At 41.7% G+C, this 21,824-nt stretch overlaps 1 protein-coding gene across 1 annotated transcript; it reads left to right on the forward strand.

Annotated features, from left to right (window-relative positions):
• The first annotated feature begins 18 nt into the window (after positions 1–18).
• Positions 19–20,673, forward strand: LOC124043558 (carcinoembryonic antigen-related cell adhesion molecule 1-like). Its single transcript, XM_046362265.1, has 9 exons — positions 19–180; positions 451–789; positions 5,737–6,021; positions 6,669–6,935; positions 8,551–8,829; positions 9,092–9,346; positions 9,776–9,896; positions 18,546–18,586; positions 19,162–20,673. The coding sequence occupies exons 1-8, from the start codon at positions 132–134 to the stop codon at positions 18,562–18,564; spliced, it is 1,614 nt and encodes a 537-aa protein (XP_046218221.1). The 5' UTR covers positions 19–131; the 3' UTR covers positions 18,565–18,586; positions 19,162–20,673.
• The last annotated feature ends 1,151 nt before the right edge of the window (positions 20,674–21,824 follow it).

A 21,824-nucleotide genomic window follows, 5' to 3' on the forward strand; every position in this document is an offset into this window, starting at 1 on the left:
AGGCGGGTTTTCTGATGTCGACACCATTACTGGGTGTGTACCCGTAAGGAAGTGAGTACTCATTCAGTTCGTAAAAGCGACAGGTGAGCCCGCATTATTCTCTGTCGCAAGAAGGGTTCCAGACATCTGGGATGGATTTGGTTAATTTGAGGTCGCTTGTCATTTTGCTGTCAGCTGTTGGTAAGATGAATGAATATATTCATTATTGTTAGGCCTACATTTACTAGTGAATACAAAAATACTTTGAGATGTGTTGGCTGGGTTTGTTTTTTGTTGGCGCATCAGGAGGTGCATTGCCGTTCTAGTATAATGCCTTTTTCAGACCAATAATAGGCTAACCTAATTTATAACTGTTCGCTAGTCCATTGCGAATAGCTTGCTCCTGTCTTGATGTCTATCACACACTTGTATGTTGAAGTGAACACCTGCATTCAAACCGGTTTCTCTCAGGATGCTGCAACGGGCAGAGCGTACTGCCAGCCGGGCCCTTGGAGGGAGTACAGGGAAAGAGCGTCACGTTCAAACCCATTATCATCCCCACAGATGTTGGCAACTTTATCACAGTATCTTGGAATTTCAACGGTGGTAGTGGACTTGTACCTGTTGTCACTTCTGCGCCCAAAGGAGAGACAGTTGGCGCTGGTTACGCAGGAAGAGTGTCACTGAATTCATCCACCGGCGTATTAAATCTGGCATCCTTGACGGCAAAGGATGGCGGAGACTATGCAGTGACTATGGTCACTAGTACTGCAGTACAGCGCACAGGTGCGACGTTGCTCAAAGTTCTAGGTGAGTACAGAAAGTCGTTGATTGCAAGCATGCGTAAAACGTTCATTGAATGCGTAAAATACCCGAAGTAGCCTACGCATTTTGTTTTCCAAAATCAACTTTATTGTTATTTACAACCAACTGTTTTCGTCTATTTCTATTTATTCCCAAGTAGGCCCTACCTGGATAATAGGTATGCCCCTCCCCACAAATACATTTTGATGTATAATGGCCTAAAACATATTTTAAACGAGTACCAAAATAAATGGTTAATGTCAAAAGGCAAAAACTATCAAAGTGAGAAATAACCTGAAAAGATGCTTAAGACTCAGGGATTTATATCCATCTTAAGGGCGTGGCCCTTTAGCTTGGAAAAGAGGGTTGTTCTTAACCACGACGTTGCGTCTACCATAAACCCCCGAGGTGCCTTATTGCTATTATAAACTGGTTACCAATGTGATTAGAGCAGTAAAAATACATGTTTTGTCATACCCGTGGTAGATGGTCTGACTTTTTAAATTTTCATTTTACCTTTATTTAAGTAGGCAAGTCAGTTAATTAAGAAAAATTCTTATCTTCAATGACGGCCTAGGAACAGTGGGTTAACTGCCTTGTTCATGGGCAGAACGACAGATTTTTACCTTCGATCTTGCAACCCTTCTGCTGACATACCACGGCTGTCAGCCATTCAGCATTCAGAGCTCATTTTTAGTCATTTAGCAAACGCACTTATCCAGAGCAATTTACAGGAGCAATTCGAGTTAAGTGCTTTGCTCAAGGGCACATCAAAAGGTGTTTCACCCTAGTCAGCTCGGGCATTCAAACCAGCAACCTTTCAGTTATTGGCCCAACACTCTTAACCACTAGGCTACCTGCTACAGAGCTAGGAAACAGAGAGTGTGTGTGTGTGGTGTCACAAGACATTTCCTGGATTGATGCTTATGCCAGGATCACAAATCAGTTTTGCCATATCTCAGCTAGACACAGCCTATGTGATGCAATTTCCCTTTACAGTGCATTCGGAAAGTATTCAGACCCCTCGACTTTTTCCACATTTTGTTACGTTACAGCCTTATTCTAAAATAGATTAAATAAAAAAATGTCCTAGTCAATCTACACACAATATCCCATAATGACAAAGCACAAACAGGTTTAAAAAAAACAGAAATACCATCTTTACATAAGTATTCAGATCCTTTGCTATGAGACTCGAAATTGAGCTCAGGTGCATCCTGTTTCCATTGATCATCCTTGATGTTTCTACAACTTGATTGTAGTCCACCTGTGGTCATTTCAAATGCTTGGACATGATTTTCGAAAGGCACACACCTGTCTATATAAGGTTCCACAGTTGACAGTGCATGTCAGAGCAAAATCCAAGCCATGAGGTTGAAGGAATTGTGCACAGAGCTCCGAGACAGGATTGTGTCAAGGCACGTATCTGGGGAAGGGTACCAAAAAATGTCTGCAGCATTGAAGGTCCTCAAGAACATAGTGGACTCCATCATTCTTAAATGGAAAAAGTTTGGAACCACCGAGACTCTTCCTTGAGCCACCCAGCCAAATCGAGCAATCGGGGGGAGAAGAGCCTAGGTCAGGGAGGTGACCAAGAATCCAATGATCACTCTGACAGAGCTCCAGAGTTCTTCTGTGGAGATGCGAAAACCTTCCAGAAGGACAACCAGCACTCCACCAATCAGGCCTTTATGGTAGAGTGGCTAGAAACAAGATTCTCTGGTCTGATGAAACCAAGATTTGGCCAAAATGCCAAGCGTCACATCTGGAGGAAACCTGGCACCATCCCTACGGTGAAGCGTGGTGGTAGTAGCATCATGCTGTGGGATGTTGTTAGCAGCATGGACTGGGTGAATATTCAGGATCGAGGGGAAGATTAATGTGGGAGTCCTTAATGAAAACCTGCTCCAGAGCGCTCTGTACCTCAGACTAGGTTCACCTTCCAACAGGACAACGACCCTAAGCACACAGTCAAGACAACGCAGGAGTGGATTCTGGACAAGTCTCTGAATGTCCTCGAGTTGCCCGGCCACAGCCTGGACTTGAACCCAATCGAACATCTCTGGAGAGACCTGAAAATAGCCATGCAGCAACGCTCCCCATCCAACGTGACAGAGCGTGAGAGGAACTGCAGAGAAGAATGGGAGAAACTCCCCAAATACAGGTGTGGCAAGCTTGTAGCGTCATACCTAAGAAGACTCAAGGCTGCAATCGCTGCCATAGGTTCTTCAACAAAGTACTGAGTCAAGGGTCTGAATACTTACGTAAATGTGATATTTCAGTTCATGTTTTTAAATCTGCAAACATTTAAAAAAACTGTTTTTGCTTTGTCATTATGGGATATTGTCTGTAGATTGATGAGGGAATCTACAGACAATATCCCATAATGACATTTTAGAATAAGGCTGTAACGTAACAAAATGTGGAAAAAGTCAAGTGGTCTGAATACTTTCTGAATGCACTGTATGTCAAATTAAATGGGCAATCAGGACATTTTTGGATAAAGTAATGATATGTAGCATAGGATTCTTGAAGAAAACAACTTTACACTACTTACACTACTTGCGCTGTTCTGTGAAGGGAGTAGTACACAGAGATATTCAGTTTCTTGGCAGTTTCTCACATGGAATAGCCTTCATTTCTCAGAACAAGAATAGACTGACGAGTTTCCGAAGAAAGGTTTTTGTTTTTGGACATTTTAAGCATGTAATCAAACCCACAAATGCTGACGCTCCAGATACTCAACTAGTCTAAAGAAGGCCACTTTTATTGTTTCTTTAATCAGAACAACAGTTTTCAGCTATGCTAGCACAATTGCAAAAGGGTTTTCTAATGATCAATTAGTCTTTTAAAATGAGAAACTTGGATTAGCTAACACATCGTGCTGTTGGAATATTCCATTAGAAATCAGCCGTTTCCAGCTACAATTGTCATTTACAACATTAACAATGTCTACACTGTATTTCTGATCAATTTGATGTTATTTTAATGGACTAAAATATGTGCTTTTCTTTAAAAAAAACAAGGACATTTCTAAGTGACCCCAAACCTTTGAACGGTGGTGTAGTTTAACCATCGTTCCCCATCAGAATCGAAAATATAAGCTTGTTGTACTACAATGTTTGTAAACAAAGTAAATGTCAAACACTATATAGGCGCAGAACATTGCTGACATTTTCATTTTGATATCATGGATGGTCAGTCCTTGCATCCATAGCTATGTCTGTGAATTTGAATGGTTACATTTCTCCAGCCCCCATCCCTCAGATTTTTACCAAAACAGAACACGCTTATTGTTATTGATATCTGTTTTATTTATTTTTACATTGCATAAAAGTACAGAGCTTCGTAATGGTATAGCATACACTACAGTCGAAGAAAGCTATTGGAAAGTTATGCTGCTTTAAAAGTTGATAATCTGGTATTCCCAGTTTTGAGGAAAAGCCTTTCAAAGTCTTCACAGTTGTCAGAGAGCTGTTCTTTGTTCACACCCATTCAGCATTGTTCACACCCTCTTAAGCCTTAGCCCCACCATTATCTTTAAAGCTGCACTATTTCCTGGTTGCAAAAACTCAATAGTTAACCTAATTTCAGTTTATGTGACAAAACAAGCATGTTTAGTGTAGAGAATCATTGTACCATCTAAACCACTGCAAAATATATTTTCCATTAGCAAAAATATAGCATTTTCAGCTGTTTGAAGCTGGTGTACAAAACTGAATATAAAATATGCAACAACTAAACTTAACCGGAAGAGAGAGAGAGCTCACATGGAATAGATCTACTGCTTCGTAGGCTTGCTTTCAATGAGAATGACAGATCTAGAACTCACATTTCTATGTGAATTTGGTCAGATCTCCCAAAAAGTTACATATTGCAGCATTACGAATTCACAATGGGTACAGTTGTCCGTCTACAGACGGTTGGCTGACAACGTCACAACAATTATGGTGTGATTCTGAACGGTCAGAGAGCTAGCGACAATGACAAGAAGCTGCCATGTGGGGAATCGTAGGTGTCTCATTTCAGATAGTTTTATCTCGTTCTTGATACCATGTCTTGTTTTGAGTTTAAAAAAAACACTCGTTGGTTCGATTGCAGCCTGTGACATGGCAGACCAGAAGTCATCCCTCTCCATGTCCAGCCCCTCTATTATTTCAACCAATCACGGCTAGTGGGAAAGTACATATATTTTTTTCATGCCTTACCAACTAGGCTCGTAATTTAACATTGTTATTAGTATACTGGTTTGTTGTTAGTATACTGGTTTGTTGTTAGTATACTGGTTTGTTGTTAGTATACTGGTTTGTTGTTAGTATACTGGTTTGTTATGAAGGCGTATGAAAGTTCACATGTTCAAGAAGGCATTTCTGCCCTAAAAAATGCATTTAGTTGTAAAACCATTTTTAAAAACTTTGAAATGCCTCTCCTGTAAAGTAGTAATGTCCTTCATTCGCCCCCGTTCACGTGCTGCGCCACATACTCAAAGCTTTGAAGGATGGCAATGATGAGTCAGAACTAGAGAAAATGGCTTTCAGGTTATTGCAAAGTGTAAAACCACTAAAAGGTTATATACTATTTTATTAGGTCAGATTGAAATGACCCCTGTGTATTTTGGGTCAGTAAAATGCAGTTTAGTCTACGACATCACAACCATTGAATGAGCCGTCGTCTATCGTCTGGTTCACAACATATTCAGAAAGTCTTTGCTGACAACCTGTTATTTACTATTCAAGAGTTTAATGCTTTCGCTCCCTCCCCCTTGTCTTCTACTACCAAATGACGCTGCTTAGCCTTAGAGTACAGCTTCATTAATCCGCCACTCTCCCCTCCCTCTACCTCAAAACGCAAGTACCGACTTAACAGCTACCCTGACGCCCCTTGACCTGTTTGTCCATCACGTCACCTCATCCTCCCATTCACCTTCCTCTATCTCCGGCCTCCCCTCTTCAGAACCGGTCTCCGCCGTGACCATCACGTCCAACCTGAACGAAGCGGTCGAGTTCAACAGCACTGTGGTCTTGACCTGTTCGGCCAAAGGCTCCTTCCTCACGTACAAGTGGCTCAACGGCACCACCCCGCTGGTCCCCGACGGGAAGCATGTGACCTTGAGTGCAAACTCCACAGTGCTGACCGTGGCTGGAGTGTTCAGGAAGGATCTGGTCGGACCCATCTACTGCACGGCCTTCAACAATCTAGAGAGTGACAACAGTGCCCCCTTCAACCTCACTGTCACCTGTAAGTACATATGTTCTTATAGCCTGGTCTGACATCTGTTTGTGCTGTCTCGTCATTGTTATAAAGACAGCACAAACAGATCTGGGACCAGGCTAATATTCTTATCCATTGATTCCACTCACGTCTCTGCCTGGCAATCTCAAAGGTTCAGGAAGAGTCTAGAGTCTAGAGTCTAGTCTAGAGTCTTAGGAGGCTTTGTGTGACTTGGTACACTCCCGGTGGGCGTTTCTACACCCCTCTTCTGTTTACACCATCCCTGTGGACTGACTGTTATGCTGAAATCACACCAACATTCCGAGCTCTAGTTTTATCAACACTTAGATATGATATTGAGCAGTAGATCAATTATTTTGTGTGCTGTATTTGGAATAAGTCAAGCCAGCCGTTTTCTATATTGTAACAGTGAGCAGCAGGCGGATCTAAATCAGGCATCCAGATCAGGCCATTACAATGCGGGCGACAGGAAAATGCAGTTCAGATAAGATCTACATTTCGTCATAGCCCCTCTGAATAGAGCACCTGGGAGGGGATCGACCTCTCGCGGCTTTTTTTTTGTTAAGATTTTATGAGCTGCTACATTGTGGTTTGCAGCCTTAGGCCTCCATTAACAACAGCCCGAACGTAACTATTTTCCAATATATTTGCAGATGGGCCAGAAAACATCGCCATGACAATCACCCCCACCGCTGAGATCCAAAAGAAGGGTTCCAACATTACATTGACCTGCTCAACCCAGTCTAGCCCTGCGGCTGTGCTTCAGTGGATCCACAATGGAGTCCCGCTCAGTGTGGTGGGCCCCAAGCTGGTACTGGACAACGTTGCCGTGGCACAGAGTGGAAACTACTCCTGCATGGCCAGCAACGCCAAAACCTTGCGATACCTGGCATCCACAACAGCCAAGTTCACTGTAGTAGGTGAGTAGGAGTGGAACCACAAGAGCCGATGAGAATTCAAGGTTTTATACATGGATAGGAAGGGTGCTTTAGTGAATACAAAGGGGGACCATGGACAGTATACTGTTAGAGACCTAGAGAGGCAAATTGAGCTGCAGTATTCTACAGGTTCTTGTCAGTAAAATGTAAAATGTATTTCAGATGTTACTCATTACATTTTATTAGACGGACGTGTTCTCGTTGAACTGTTCTACTAATTACAAGGAAGTTGTTAAAACCCTTTCTACATTTGAATGTTTGTTACAGCCACGTTTAACACAGTTCCTTTAGAATTTGCCGTTAGTCCTCCAACCCCGCCTCAGAGAGATTGTATCATCCTTTTTAAGGTGATGCCATGAGCAGACAGACTGAAACCTGTTTCCTGGCTTGGTGCCCCTGAAGGCATAACACCAAACACTGAATGAATTTCATATGATTTCGAAGCATGCCGTACAAGTCTCAAACACAGTGACCTCGTATCATGTCAACTTTGTACGTTCCCTCGTAGTTTTTTAAAGCCAGCGAAATATGTGCTGCATGTACTGAAACTGTTTACAACGGGAGACAGGCAGTCTACCATTTTGTGAGTGACTAAAACCTGCCTGGTTGGGGGATGGTCTTTCAAAATGCCTTGAGTCCTTGTGTCGGGTGTTGTTTTCTAGAAGGAAGAGAGATTGGGGGATGGGGAATGGGGGGGTGATTGTTGCCCATTTAGCAGTCCTTTCAGTTATTTTATGAATGTTCCCATGTACTTGGTAAAAAGTAGTGAATAAGTCTAATTATTCTATCATGAATCATAGAGTTACACATTTGACTTTTAATGGCTGACTAAAGCTGAGGAAATAGGAATTTGTCTCTGAAAATGTTTGCCATCAAGCCTGACTCGACACTTATTGACCAAAGTATTGCTTAGGCAGTTGTGAGTCACCATTGAGGGCCATGAACTTTGTGTTTAAAAAACGTTATCTTGGCATTAGTTTTCCAACACTCATTAGTCGGGAAAGGAGAGATCGAGATAAACAAGACAGTGGTTTCACATGTTGTCCAAAACAAAAAGGCAAGGTTGGCTTTAGTTCCACTTATCTATTCTATTCATTATCTATTCATGTAGGTAATTTGGTTTTGCTTTGTTGACAAGTTTTTGGTACATCGGCCCATTCAAAACCTCATTGTAAAATAATAACATTTTATTTGATGTCACATTTTATGGAAACATGGCCTGAAATAAGCTGGACAGTGATATAGTAGCTACCCATTGGCCACAAATGTCAATTCAACGTATATTCCACGTTAGTTCAACGTTATTTCATTGAAATGATGTGGAAACAACGTTGATTCAACCAGTGTCTGCCCAGTGGTTAGTTAGATGTAATGTCATTAAGGTATAATGAAAGTACAATGGTTTTTTTATTTAGTAGACATCATCCAATCCATTCAACTGAAATCTAATGAATCGTTCCTCAAGCTTCATGTCGTGTTTACGTTGTAAATACTTTAGTACTCTGAAATCTGGTAGTTGTAAGTGAAACCAGCTGTCTTTCAGAGTTATCATCTTGTCTGTGTAAACCCTAACTCTATTTGTCCTCTGTGTTTGTAGAGGCCATATCCGGCGCTAAGATCACAGGCCCCAATGGAACGCTTGTTGCAGGTAACAGCACGGCCAACCTGAGCTGCCAGGCAACCACCGGCACCGCCGACGCCCGAGTGTGGCTGAAGAATGGCGCGGCACTGTCTCCTAGCAACAGGGTTGTGGTCTCGGCAGACAAGAGCTCGATCACGATCAAGCCAGTGCAGAAGGAGGACAGTGGGGAGTACCAGTGCAAGCTGACCAATGCTGTGAGCACAGACTCTGTCAGCATCAAGATAGTGATCAGTTGTGAGTATGAGGGCCTTCTGACCTCTTCACTGACCCTTAACACCAATCGCAACCCTGGCCATCAAAGTTAAACAAAGTTAACGTTATATTCTACTGTTACTTTGTTCATAAATGTTACAGTATCCAAAAAGAAAAGCTTTGTATTTCACCTAAATCCATGATAAATTGTCTGTATGCTACAGTGTAGTATTATTTAGGTCAGAATGACCAAATCCAGGGGAATTTCAAGCATAAAGCTAAAATGATCCTTTCCATGTCACAGTTGGTCCTGAGACTGTGTCCGTGAAGGGGGTCAATTCTGTAAAGGTGACAGAGCCTGTCATGCTGAAGTGCGCCGCGGTCTCTCTCCCTGCTGCCACCTACACCTGGAAGTTCAATGGGACGCTGACCGGCGTGATGACAGCCGAGTACGGCATCGATGCCGCTGTGGCCACGAACAGTGGAATTTACACCTGTGAAGCCAGCAACGCCGTCACCGGGCTGAGCACCTCCGTTGCCCACAAGCTGTCCGTCAAAGGTTTGATTGTGGAGGCTGTAGTAGTACTCAACCATTTAGCACCATGGCTCTCAGGATGTCTTCTCACCCTAACTGTTTGTTATAAGGATATTCTACTTACAAATCATGTAGCACTGTCCACGTTTATCTCGTATGAAGCCGTTGCAGTACTTTGAGATGTTCTTATGATGATGATGATGATAAATGCTGCTCTGTACCATCACTCATTCATATATCCTTATGTACATATTCTTTATCCCCTTACACTGTGTATAAGACAGTAGTTTTGGAATTGTTAGTAAGATTACTTGTTGGTTATCACTGCATTGTCGGAACTAGAAGCACAAGCATTTCGCTACACTCGCATTAACATCTGCTAACCATGTGTATGTGACAAATCAAATTTGATTAGATTTGATTTGAAATGGCTTTGTTCTTGGGATTCCGCAGAGGAGGGAACACCGGATGATGGTCTGACTGGTGGGCAGATCGCTGGGATCGTCATCGGCGTGCTTATCGCCCTGGTGCTCATCATCGTAGGAGTTCGCTACATGAGACGGAAAAAAACACCGTGAGTACCCTTGGTTCTACTTTTGGTCCACGCTATTCCATAGAAGCCGGTACGGCTCTGGCAGACACAGCTGCTGTGTGTATTGATACACAATCTGTCATCGTCTCTAAATACCATTCCTGTGGGTCTACAGTCCTCGCTTTCACTTCTCTCATTCTTTGGCCTCCTAGAACTTGTGCGCCTGATTGTTACCAAGTACAGTATCTTCACTCTGTTCGTAGCATCCAAACTCTCTGCACTCCCAAGCCCTGTTTCAGCAAACTCTTTGTAGATTTTCATATGTGTCCACACAGATAAAGGTACTGATTTTATTGGACAGAGCAAAGAGAGATAAAGCAGACACGGGCTGACATTCCTCCCAACATTCCAGCGTTTGGCAACTGAATTAAAAAAAAAATGTTTTAAGACTTTCGGGTCATGGGCGTTCTGAACAAACCAGAAAAGGAGAAATATACCACAGGTGTCTTTGCTCAAAACCCTTATTTGTCATTGAATCTCCAGCTTGTTGGAGTACGTGTTCACATTCTCATTCCTCACCCCTTCCTCACGAATAAAAGTGTTGTCAGCAGAGCAGTAGTGCTGAGCAATTTTAGCTTTTTGTGATCGGTTCGGTTTCTGCTCAATTATTAAAAAATAATCCCGGTTTTCAGTAATTAAAAAAAAACATTAAATGCAATATGTGAGTTGAATGTTGTAACAACACAGAATTCAACTATGAATAAAAGTCCCGTGATGGTAGTGACTGCCCCTTACTGCTTATCACTTATTAACCAACATTTATCACTTTAATAAAATATTTCACTTGTTGTGTATATTACATTTGTTTTATTTAATAACTTTATTATTTAATTCCAAGTCATCATCTGATCTCTATAGAGCAGCTGCTTATGCCGTCTGACAAAATCACTATATTAGTAAAATCAAATAAAATTGTATTGGTCACATACACATGATTGGCAGATGTTATTGCGGGTGTAGCGAAATGCTTGTGCTTCTAGCTCTGACATTACTTGTTATATATTACTGCACTATCTAACAAATTACACAACATACACCCAATAAACACAAATCTTAGTAGGAATTAATTAAGACTATATACAGTGGGGCAAAAAAGTATTTAGTCAGCCACCAATTGTGCAAGTTCTCCCACTTAAGAATATGAGAGAGGCCTGTACATTTCTTCATAGGTACACTTCAACTATGACAAAATTAGAAAAAAAACAGAAAATCACATTGTAGGCCTGCACCAGGCTGGGAAGACTGAATCTTCAATAGGTAAGCAGCTTGGTTTGAAGAAATCAACTGTGGGAGCAATTATTAGGAAATGGAAGACATACAAGACCACTGATAATCTCCCTCGATCTGGGGCTCCATGCAAGATCTCACCCCGTGGAGTCAAAATGATCACAAGGACGGTGAGCACAAATCCAAGAACCACACGGGGGGACATTGACAGTGAATGACCTGCAGAGAGCTGGGACCAAATTAACAAAGCCTACCATCAGTAACACACTATGCCGCCAGGGACTCAAATACTGCAGTGCCAGACGTACTGGCTTAAGCAGGGGGATACATGTCCAGGCCTGTCTGAAGTTTGATAGAGAGCATTTGACTGATCCAGAAGAAGATTGGGAGAATGTCATATGGTCAGATGAAACCAAAATATAACTTTTGGTAAAAACTCAACTCGTCGTGTTTGGAGAACAAAGAATGCTGAGTTGCATCCAAATAACACCATACCTACTGTGAATCATGCGGGTGGAAACATCATGCTTTGGGGCTGTTTTTCTGCACAATTGGTGGCTGACTAAATACTTTTTTGCCCCACTGTACCTATTTTAGGCCCAGCTTTTGGAACTTTGGCTTTCCTGGATATAGCCACTATATTGTGATCACTGCATCCAATGGGTACGGATACAGCTTTAGAACAAAGTTCTACAGTATTAGTAAAAATGTAATCGAAACATGTGGATAATCTTGTCCCTGTAGTGTTTGTAAACACCTTGGTAGGTTGATTAACCTCTCTGGGATATGTGGGACGGTAGCATCCCACCTCGCCAACAGCCAGTGAAAGTGCAGGGCACCAAATTCAAAACAACAAAAATCTCATAATTAAAATTCCTCAATCATAATTAAAATTCCTCAAGCATACAAGTATGTTATACCATTTTAAAGATAAAATTCTCGTTAATCCAGCCACAGTGTCTGATTTCAAAAAGGCATTACAGCGAAAGCACCACAAACGATTGTTAGGTCACCACCAAGTCACAGAAAAACACAGCCATTTTTCCAGCCAAAGAGAGGAGTCACAAAAAATACAAATAGAGTTCAAATTAATCACTAACCTTTGATGTTCATCAGATGACACTCATAGGAATTCATGTTACACAATACATGTATGTTTTGTTCGCTAAAGTGCATATTTATATTTAAAAATCTCATTTACATTGGAGCGTTATGCTCAGTAGTTCTAAAACATGCGGTCATTGTGCAGAGTCACATCAATTTACAGAAATACTCATTATAAATGTTGACGAAAATACAAGTGTTATACATGGAATTAGAGATATACTTCTCCTTACTGCAACCGCTGTGTCAGATTTTAAAAAAAATTACGAAAAAGCAAACCATGCAATAATCTGAGTACAGCGTTCAGACAACAAATCAGCCAAAAAGTTATCCGCCACACTGTGTAGTCATCATTCGTCAGAAAGAAATGGCATTATAAACATTCACTTACCTTTGAGGATCTTCATCAGAATGCACTCCCAGGAATCCCAGTTCTACAATACATGTTTGATTTGTTCGACAAAGTTCATAATTTATATCCAAATAGCTTCTTTTGTTAGGGCGTTTGGTAAACAAATCCAAACGCGCGTTCAGGTCCAGCCGAACGTCGGACGAAAAGTTCAAAAAGTTATATTACAGGTCGTGGAAACTTGTCAAACTAAGTATAGAATCAATCTTTACGATGTTTTTATCATAAATCGTCAATAATGTTCCAACCGGAGAATTCCATTGTCTATAGAAAAGCAATGGAACGAGATCTAACTCTCTCATGACCGCATGTCACTAGCCTGTGGCACTCTGCCAGACACCTGGCTCAATCCCCCCTCATTCCCTCCCCCTTCATAGTAGAAGCCTGAAACAAAGTTCTAAAGACTGGAAGCCTTAGGAAGTGCAATATGACCCCATTTACACCGTATATTGAAATGGCAAAGAGTTGCAAAACTACAAACCTCAGATTTCCCACTTCCGGGTTGGATTTTTCTCAGGTTTTCGCCTGCCATATGAGTTCTGTTATACTCACAGACATCATTCAAACAGTTTAGAAACTCAACTCAACTACTACTAATAATATGCATATATTAGCATCTGGTGGCAGGCAGTTTACTCTGGGCACCTTATTAATCCAAGCTCCTCAATACTGCCCCCCTGTCACCAAGAAATTAATAACCTGAACCAGATTACGGACACTGGTTACAGTAAGGAGCTTCCTCTTGAGCAGACAGCTTGATGAAAACCAGTCAATATTCATGTCCCCAAGAAAGTAGACCTCTCTGTTTACATCACATACACTATCAAGCATTTCACATATATTATTTAGATACTGACTGTTAGCACTTGGTGGCCTATAGCAACACACCAAAAGAAAAAGGATTTACATGTGCCAAGAGAACCTGCAACCACAACACTTCAATAACACTTGACATAAGATCTTCTCTTAGCATTACAGGGATATGGCTCTGAATATATACAGCAACACCTCCCCCATAAGCATTTCTGTCTCTTCTATAGAGGTTATATCCTTGTTATGCTACTGATGTATCATCAAATTAATTATCTATGTGAGTCTCAGAAATGGCTAATATATGAATGTTATCTGATGTTAGCAAGTTATTGATATCATTAACCTTATTTCTAAGGCTAAATATATTAATATGGGCTATTTTCAGCCCTTTCCTGTGTAGCTTATCAGAGATAGACATAATACTGAAAAGAGCAAACAAAGCAAGACAAAAAATATACATTCAGCAGTCCATTAATCAGTAGGTGTGTGTGTGTACTGCGGAGTTGAAGCTACGAACCCATAGGCTTGGCTCTCTCATCCCTTCCAGGCTTCTGGGAGGGAGGGTGGACAATGAGCCTGTCATAAAGGATCTAAGCAATGTCCCCACGTTCTCTGGCAGCTTTCATGGCTGGGATCAGTTCTTTCCACTTCTGGCGCACAGCTTCAGGATAGTCCTTGTTGAGGAAGCTCTACGTTCCTCTCAAGTTCTTGGCTCTTTCCAGAACAGCTTCCTTGTCCTTGAACCTCAGGAACTTGACCACTATCGGCTTGGGCCTGTCACCTGGGCCGGTGGTAGGTTTTCCAGTCCTGTGGGCACGCTCCACCTCAATCTTCCTGTGGTCCATCCTCAATTTGTCACGTATCATTTCCCTCACTTTGTCCTCAGACTCTGTCCAGGTCTCATGTGAAAATTCTGCAATTCCGTCCACAACCATTTTGTTCCGCCTTGATTGTCCCTCGAGACAAGTCTGCTTTATCTGTCATGGATTCACATACAGAACTGATGTCCTCTCTCAGTGACTTACAGATTGCTGTCATCTTGCCGTTCTCCTGTTTCAACTCATCGTGCTGACCCTGGGAGAACTGCAAACTGTTCTTCAGGTCCTGGACCTCTCTGGTCAGGTCGTCCATTCTTTTATTCGTAGAATCCACAAGTATTTGGACAAAACACTTGAAGCTATTTTGCTGTTGTTGTAATAACTGCTTGTAGGTCTTTTTTTGTTCGTTTTAAAGACCCTTTACATGTGATAGAGAGACACTGCTATCCTCAACGGTACTCCCCCCGGCTTTGGTCTTTGTCATGGCAACGTAGGTTACGTTGTTACTCCTCGCTGTTCCAGACAGGGCAGGTCACAGGGAAGATTGAAAACAACACACAGAGGGGATCTAGACAGCCACAAAACCGCGTTGCGGGCTGCGTTCAAGAAAGCCCACTAGCTAGCAGCTAGGCTAGCAGCGACGCCAAATAGCTCCTCAGACCCGTCCTTGGTTGGCAGGGTCACTGGAAAGAGACAAGCAGTCCCAGCAACTGATGCCAACTGCGTCGCGGGATTCAAACTAAGAAGCTAGCTACCACGAACTTTCCAATACACTTTCAAACACACTTTTCAAACAAACAAAATCGAGCTCTTCCTCGTTCCACATTCAACAGGAAGTGACGCTATGTTAAAACAAGGAAAAGGGAAATAAAGTTACAAGGATTTCTGATGCAAATGTGAACCCAACCACCTTCATCCAGACAGGAAGATGAGCCCGCAGATAACCAACCAGCATGACACACATTTCTTCCTACCAGAGAACTAACAAGCTGACAGCCAGTGAACAAGGGGAATGCAGTATGTTGTTGAAAGCAGATACCTGGTTGGTCAGGTTTAGACCGCCCTGTGTGCACAACTGGGTTCACACACAGCTGCATACTTGTTTAATTGGGAGAGGGACTGGTGGGTGCAAAGGCAGATACTGTTCCCTGATTAGTGTGATAAGTGGCTGCACAGCAGGCCAGGCCCCTATGTAAAATGGCGATTAGCGATTACAGGTGCCGACATTGTAGGTTTCTGGTAAAGGTCACTCTCTTTATAGTGAGCAGATTTTTTTTCCACCTGGTTGAGCCTATAAATGTCTGTCTCAGGTATACACTGAATCTGTTTAACCATGTTCTGATATACCTTACTGGACACATTTACAGAGTATCCAAGTGATTTAAGCAACTAAGATATGATTCTGTTGATATTGGCTAGATCAATACCATGACGACATGTATACAGGAGATAAGTGTTAGCAAGATCTGCGTGTGTTTATCCTGGCTCTTTCTACTCATTCTGCCTGGCCTTGTCAGCCTGGATCAACGCTGTGGGTTTCAGTATTTTGAAAACAGTCGGACCACATTCCAACACTCTCCCTCTCGCCTCACACTCAGGAGAGGAAGATTCCATCTCAACAGCGGAGTCTGCCACTTTTCGCTCCTCTCTGAATCCTCTTAAGATGGCAAGCTGTCTGGGCGTGGTGCCCCTGAGCAGTGGAATGGACCCTTCCAGCCGAGCTTAAGCCTCTCTCCTCATTTCTGACGGACTGGAGAGGTGGACATAGTCAGTGGAACAAGGATTAGATATGGGGAAGATATGCTCTTCTTTATTGTCCACAAGTGGAAATGGTTAATTCCAGGATAGTCACTGGGGGGAGATGATGAGTTGAGAGTAGGATTGGAATGTCACCGTCGTGTCTGCACAGGTCTCTCTCTCTCTCTCTCTCTCTCTCTCTTTCTGTCCATCTCCCTCTTCTTCTCGCCTCATCTGTCTTTTGCCGTCTGTCACTCTTTCTAACATTCTTCCTCTACAAACCTCTCTTCCACTTGGTTTCCTCTTTTTAAGTCACAGTGGCAGGTAAGAGAGGACAGTTTCCTCCATCCGGTTTGTCCTGAGGGCCATTCCACACGGACATAATCCTATTTCTGTGAAGACGTGCCGTAATTCAGCCATAGTACTGGCACACGGGCACATCTGCAGGATCAAAGTGAGGACTGCCAAGTACCCGTAGTTGATATTGTCGTTATTGAGTCGTCCTCTTCCTGTGTTGTCGTCTACTGCTCTTATCAATGGCGTACAACTAGGCTAAATGATCAGATGCTTTCTGAGATGAGATCCCAGCATTAAAAAGGTTACAAGATCTACCAACACTGCTCGTGTTCGTCAGGGCATTAGGGTCTGTTCATTAACCCTTTACACTTGTGGGAATTGGCGTATATGGATAGACGTAAATAGAAATGTTTCTTACAGAAGGAATATGAAAAAAATAACCATGGTATCCACTGAAAGGAAACCATTTGGAGATTATGGGAAAATGATTCAACTATAGGTGAGGACAAAACAGTTCATTAAACATAAGATTGAATCCAAAGATTACACTGTTGATTTTATGTGCATTTTACATTAACTCTACTTTTCGCCGCATTTGTTGTTATCGAAATCTAAAAATACTCTGGATATATTCAGTAACATGATAAGAATATAAATGGGAAAAAATTTGGTGTAGGTGCAACATAAGACAAAAAAAAGAAGAAAATTGTTTGAAGTCTAACTGGCGTCTCCAAGTGGCTACACACCTCTCCAAAGTGTGCACAGTTCCCAAGCAATGTCAATGCACTTTTATGACTCAAAGAAGAGTATTTAACTATACTGCCCTACCAAGCAAATAGCAGTAACTGCTCATAGGGTGAAATTGAGAAAAATTACTTCAAAGTTGTTTTATTGTCCAGCCAAATGAATTGTAGGCAGATCATTGGAGGTGTGGTTATCTGTCTTACTTTGTGGTTATTTTTTAAATTAATATTGGACCCTGACCTCTGGCATGACCTTTGACCCTAGACGGCTTGGTACACCCACTGCAATATGTTTCCATTACAATTTTTTTTTTTACACAAACTTGTGTTAACATATTTATTTGTATTTATTTTGAGGCTGTCAGTGTCATATAGTTGTGTCAGCAAAGAACAATAAATAATACCAAGATAAACCGTAGACAATGCAGCAAAAAAGCTCAGTGAAACCAAGGTAAAAGGCAGTAACTGATGTGGGTGATGGCAGTTTGTGCCTTTTTTCCAGTTACTGCAAACACGAACCCCCATTTTCTCCATAACACAACACAATGGAGGCAGGATATGATATTTGTCTACATGATAAGGCATATATTTAATGTATAACAAATGTAAATAACTCATTTTTGACCAAATGTGCAGTTACTGCTCTTTTGCTAGGTAAGGCAGTATAAGGTGCTATTTTGAACTCTCCTAGCTGTACTGTTGAGGAACCAGAGCAAGCAGACTTGTAGTTGTTTTGTTTGGAACACTGCCCCGCATCCCCACCATCACACAATTACTGTTGGTGTTTACACATTCCAAAAACAGTCCATTATAAAATCGCAATCTGATCAGGTAGGCATCATTTGAAAGCGTGCTCTATTGCCCCCATGGCTAGCTAAGTTACAAAATACGATGTTGTAGCGTTAGGCTTTCACAAGGCAATTCAGAGAAGCAGATCGTAAGGTTGGTAGGCATAGAATAGAGCCATGAGGGCATTCGGATGCGTGTTCCCTGCCAAATTTCTTCAACACAACAAACAGGCCCATTCTGTTCAGAACAGCCAGCGTATGATGCCATGTCATCTTGTAACTGTACATTTTAAGCATTGTGATGATAAACGTTGACAATTAAGAAAGGCCTCCCGAGTGGCGCAGCGGTCTAAGACACTGAATCGCAGTTACTGTACAGCCACTGCATTCCAATTTAGGTGCATATCAGTGTCAAAATCTGCCATTTTCAACCCGTATATGGGTTAAAAGTGTAAAAGAGCTACCTATGGACATTCCATCAAAGAAATGAGGAGACACAATTCCTTTGAAATGATAGCTGCCTGTCTATATTTGTCGCTTCCATGTGGGTATATGACCTAAAATCAAGTCATTCGGGATGTCAAAGCAAAGTTATCATCCCCACAACAGTGAGGCGTTTATGTTTCCTCAAATCCCTTCAACGCGAGGTCATCGTTCCACTAATCGCCACTATTTTCTTTCACGTTCTGTTTCAGGATCGAGTCGCCGTACTAGAAGAGATCCCCGAGGAAAGCTGGTAAGTTGCTCTGTGATAACTCCATACTATCCTCAAGTTGTTTGCGTTCCCTTGTCAGGCGACGCAAGCTGGCATTGTCCTCTGTTGTAAACAGCAGTTATCAAGGCTGTCTCTAGAGCCTGGGACAAACATATCCTTGTTGATGACATTCTTATTGCATTGCGTCCGAAGTTACAGCTGCCATTCTATGGTGCCACTCCCTATCACACAAATCTGACCTGAAAGGCCTCTGCCTTTCAGATAAGAATGTTGACTTTACACATACTGTAGGGAGTGGGCACCAAGTCCGATTCTGGCATAGCTACCGAAAATCTGTGTGCTTCTTTCGTCTGAATGAACAAGAAAGGCAAAGATCCTCATTTGGGCTATTAGCATTTTGGGAGTTGAAGTAGAACAAAATCCAGTAGATACTGTATAGCCTGACTATTGCCAATGTTCACCTAAGAGTGAAAGACTTTCAGATGAGGGATGATGGGAGAAAAAAAGTCATTTAACTTCAGATGTTGTTCTTTTTTTACTACAGTGTTCTTAGTGATAAACTATAAGTCATGTGACTCCTTTCTTCTTGCTCACAGGAGCTATCAACCCAAAGAATCAGCCAATTATTCCCCTCAAGATCCATCGCTGCAGTCTGGAAGACCAATCAAGGTGGAGACCTCCCCCAAGTCGGTCCAGCAATACAAACGTTTCATCACAAAGCCCACATAACCACAGGGGTCACAACATCCCTCCCTAGGAGCTGGTCATCTCCTTTGAAAATGGTGGTGTGTCTGGGACTCTGGGTCCTTGTGCTTGGATTGGACCGGGAAAACTCCAACGCATCTATCCCATCTAACATCTATCTGTCTGTATGGACTTATATTCCTTCACACACCTTCCCTCCTCTCCATCCAGCCCATTGGCTAAGGTAAAGAGCTTCTAACCACTCCCTGGGATGCTGAACTCCTTCGCAAAACTGAGGAATGTCATCGCTTACATCAATTTCTCCACATATTCCTTAGGAAATTAAATGCATAGACTTGAGCGATGGTGGTGCCCTGTCCGTAACGAATGATCCTTTCAGCTTTGCGAAACTGGAGGAGGATTTAGTGGGGGCAATATAATGTAGAAGATTGTATGGCTGAGTCACTTGGTCACTCCTCACTGATCACAACATCAAGGCGAATGGGCAAATATCGTCTGAAACTTTCAAACAACTGACGGACACAGGTTCATAAATCTGACGTTACCACCTCTGCTTGATCCCAAGGGTAGCTTTTAAAAAATTAAAAAATAAATATATATTTTTTTTCTTACATCTGCAAGATCTGCTCGTAAGAGCTTCATGTCAAAAGAGCAACGACAAGATCCAACACGCAGCAAATGTTAGGGGGAGAAAGAAAAGGTAAGAATGTTTTTGTGGGCAAAGACATTCTTTGGTTTTGGAGGGAAAATGTGTGTGAGTCAGGGCTGTGCTAATGAGTTTCGTTATTTGTTGTATCCCACTTTTCAAATGGATCCATCGTTGATATTTGAATATTGTTTGTATTATTTTGGCTTTTGTAGTATAATACAAAAAAAATACTAAAAGTATGTTTTTAGGACCATAAATGAACAACTGCCATTTTATGTTAACTGTAACACGACCCCTTTTACCTACTTCTTAGCTTTGTGAAAAATGACATCCTTGTTTTTAGTCACTAGTATTTATTTTTTTGTAACCTTAGTTGAATTGATTGAGCTGACGGTGTGTGTTTTTAAATCCAATAAATGATAATGAGTAGTTTGACAGCACACACATTTGTGTGTGACGCCCAGTCACACACACCTTCAGTTAGAACACACAGTACTATGGGGTGAGTTCATTATCTGTTGTGTTTTCTCCCACACGTTAAAGTCAATGGGGGGGGGGGGGTTAATTCTTGAAGATGACCAGGGAGAAATCGACAACTTTACCTGAACAGTTTATTTTTTACTGTTAAGGGATAGACCAGCTCAAATGACAAAATGGCACATCAATAAACTGCTCCCTTTGTAAATATGATTTACTTCATGTAAATGTGAACTGTAATAAACATTGTATTTTTTAGGCTTGACACTGTCAGCTATTTGGGGTTTCTTGTTCAATCTTAATTTGAATATTTCAAAATGTCATACATTTTCTCAGGTTGTTTACAATAATGCGTATTATTCTTTAACGACTGAACTGCCTATATTCATGGGTAATTTTCTCTTTGTATAGACACACCTCTGATATGTTTGTTTTAGTTTATTTATTCTTCTGTTGCTACTGCTATTTGCTTTTGTTACAGTCTGGTTTATTTTCAAAATTAGCTTTACTTCCTGTGTCTAGCTAGCCAACCCCAGTCTCTGTATTTCTCTCCCCCCCCCCCCTCTCTCTCTCCTATTTGTTCCTGGGATTTGGAATGACACAACATAAAGGCGGACCAACGGTTCATTTTTAAAATCCTCTTTACTGGTGAGATAACCGAGAGGATTTGTGTCTCGCTGCAGTTGGTGTGTGTGTGTATGCAATGGTGTTCTCCTCTCCTGCCCCACCAGTCTCCCTGTTTTCTTCACAGGTATACCTCAGAAACAAAGAAAGAATGTAAAGCCCTGCTTTATCAACACAGAGACAAGGAATCCCTGTGGTGGGCAGGTTGTGTGCTCAGGGTGGGAAACCGACACCCTGAGCACAGGGGTGGGTAAATTAAAGCATCCATATTTTATCCTAACCACATTTACATTTGAACTGGATTTGAAACCACACATTTACATTTGAACTGGATTTGAAACCACACATTTACATTTGAACTGGATTTGAAACCACACATTTACATTTGAACTGGATTTGAAACCACACATTTACATTTGAACTGGATTTGAAACCACACATTTACATTTGAACTGGATTTGAAACCACACATTTACATTTGAACTGGATTTGAAACCAAACATTTACATTTGAACTGGATTTGAAACCACACATTTACATTTGAACTGGATTTGATCCTCTTGTGAACACATTCCTATATGAGCGTGTGAATTGTAAACACATTCTCATAAAAATGAGGTCTACTGTTGAGTGCAGTTAGAATGGGAATATGAATGTGCAGATGAACAAACACTACAAGGTGCAGGAGGTGCTTGGTAGTGACCAGGCTATCAAGTTCATTTTCCTTGAATCAACAATGGCTTGTTTTTTTTATAACTGTTGGTCTGGTTTGGTGTTAAAACAATGGGACAATTGTGTAACACT

The sequence above is a fragment of the Oncorhynchus gorbuscha genome, linkage group LG09, assembly GCF_021184085.1.
Source record: "Oncorhynchus gorbuscha isolate QuinsamMale2020 ecotype Even-year linkage group LG09, OgorEven_v1.0, whole genome shotgun sequence".
NCBI classification, from domain to species: Eukaryota; Metazoa; Chordata; class Actinopteri; order Salmoniformes; family Salmonidae; genus Oncorhynchus; species Oncorhynchus gorbuscha.

Bases quoted from the DNA above. Each gene is read 5' to 3' on its own strand.
- LOC124043558 (XM_046362265.1), top strand. From the start codon at position 132: ATGGATTTGGTTAATTTGAGGTCGCTTGTCATTTTGCTGTCAGCTGTT. The intron at 6,022-6,668 runs GTAAGTACATAT...ATATATTTGCAG, and splicing joins CTTCAACCTCACTGTCACCT to ATGGGCCAGAAAACATCGCC. The intron at 8,830-9,091 runs GTGAGTATGAGG...TCCATGTCACAG, and splicing joins CATCAAGATAGTGATCAGTT to TTGGTCCTGAGACTGTGTCC.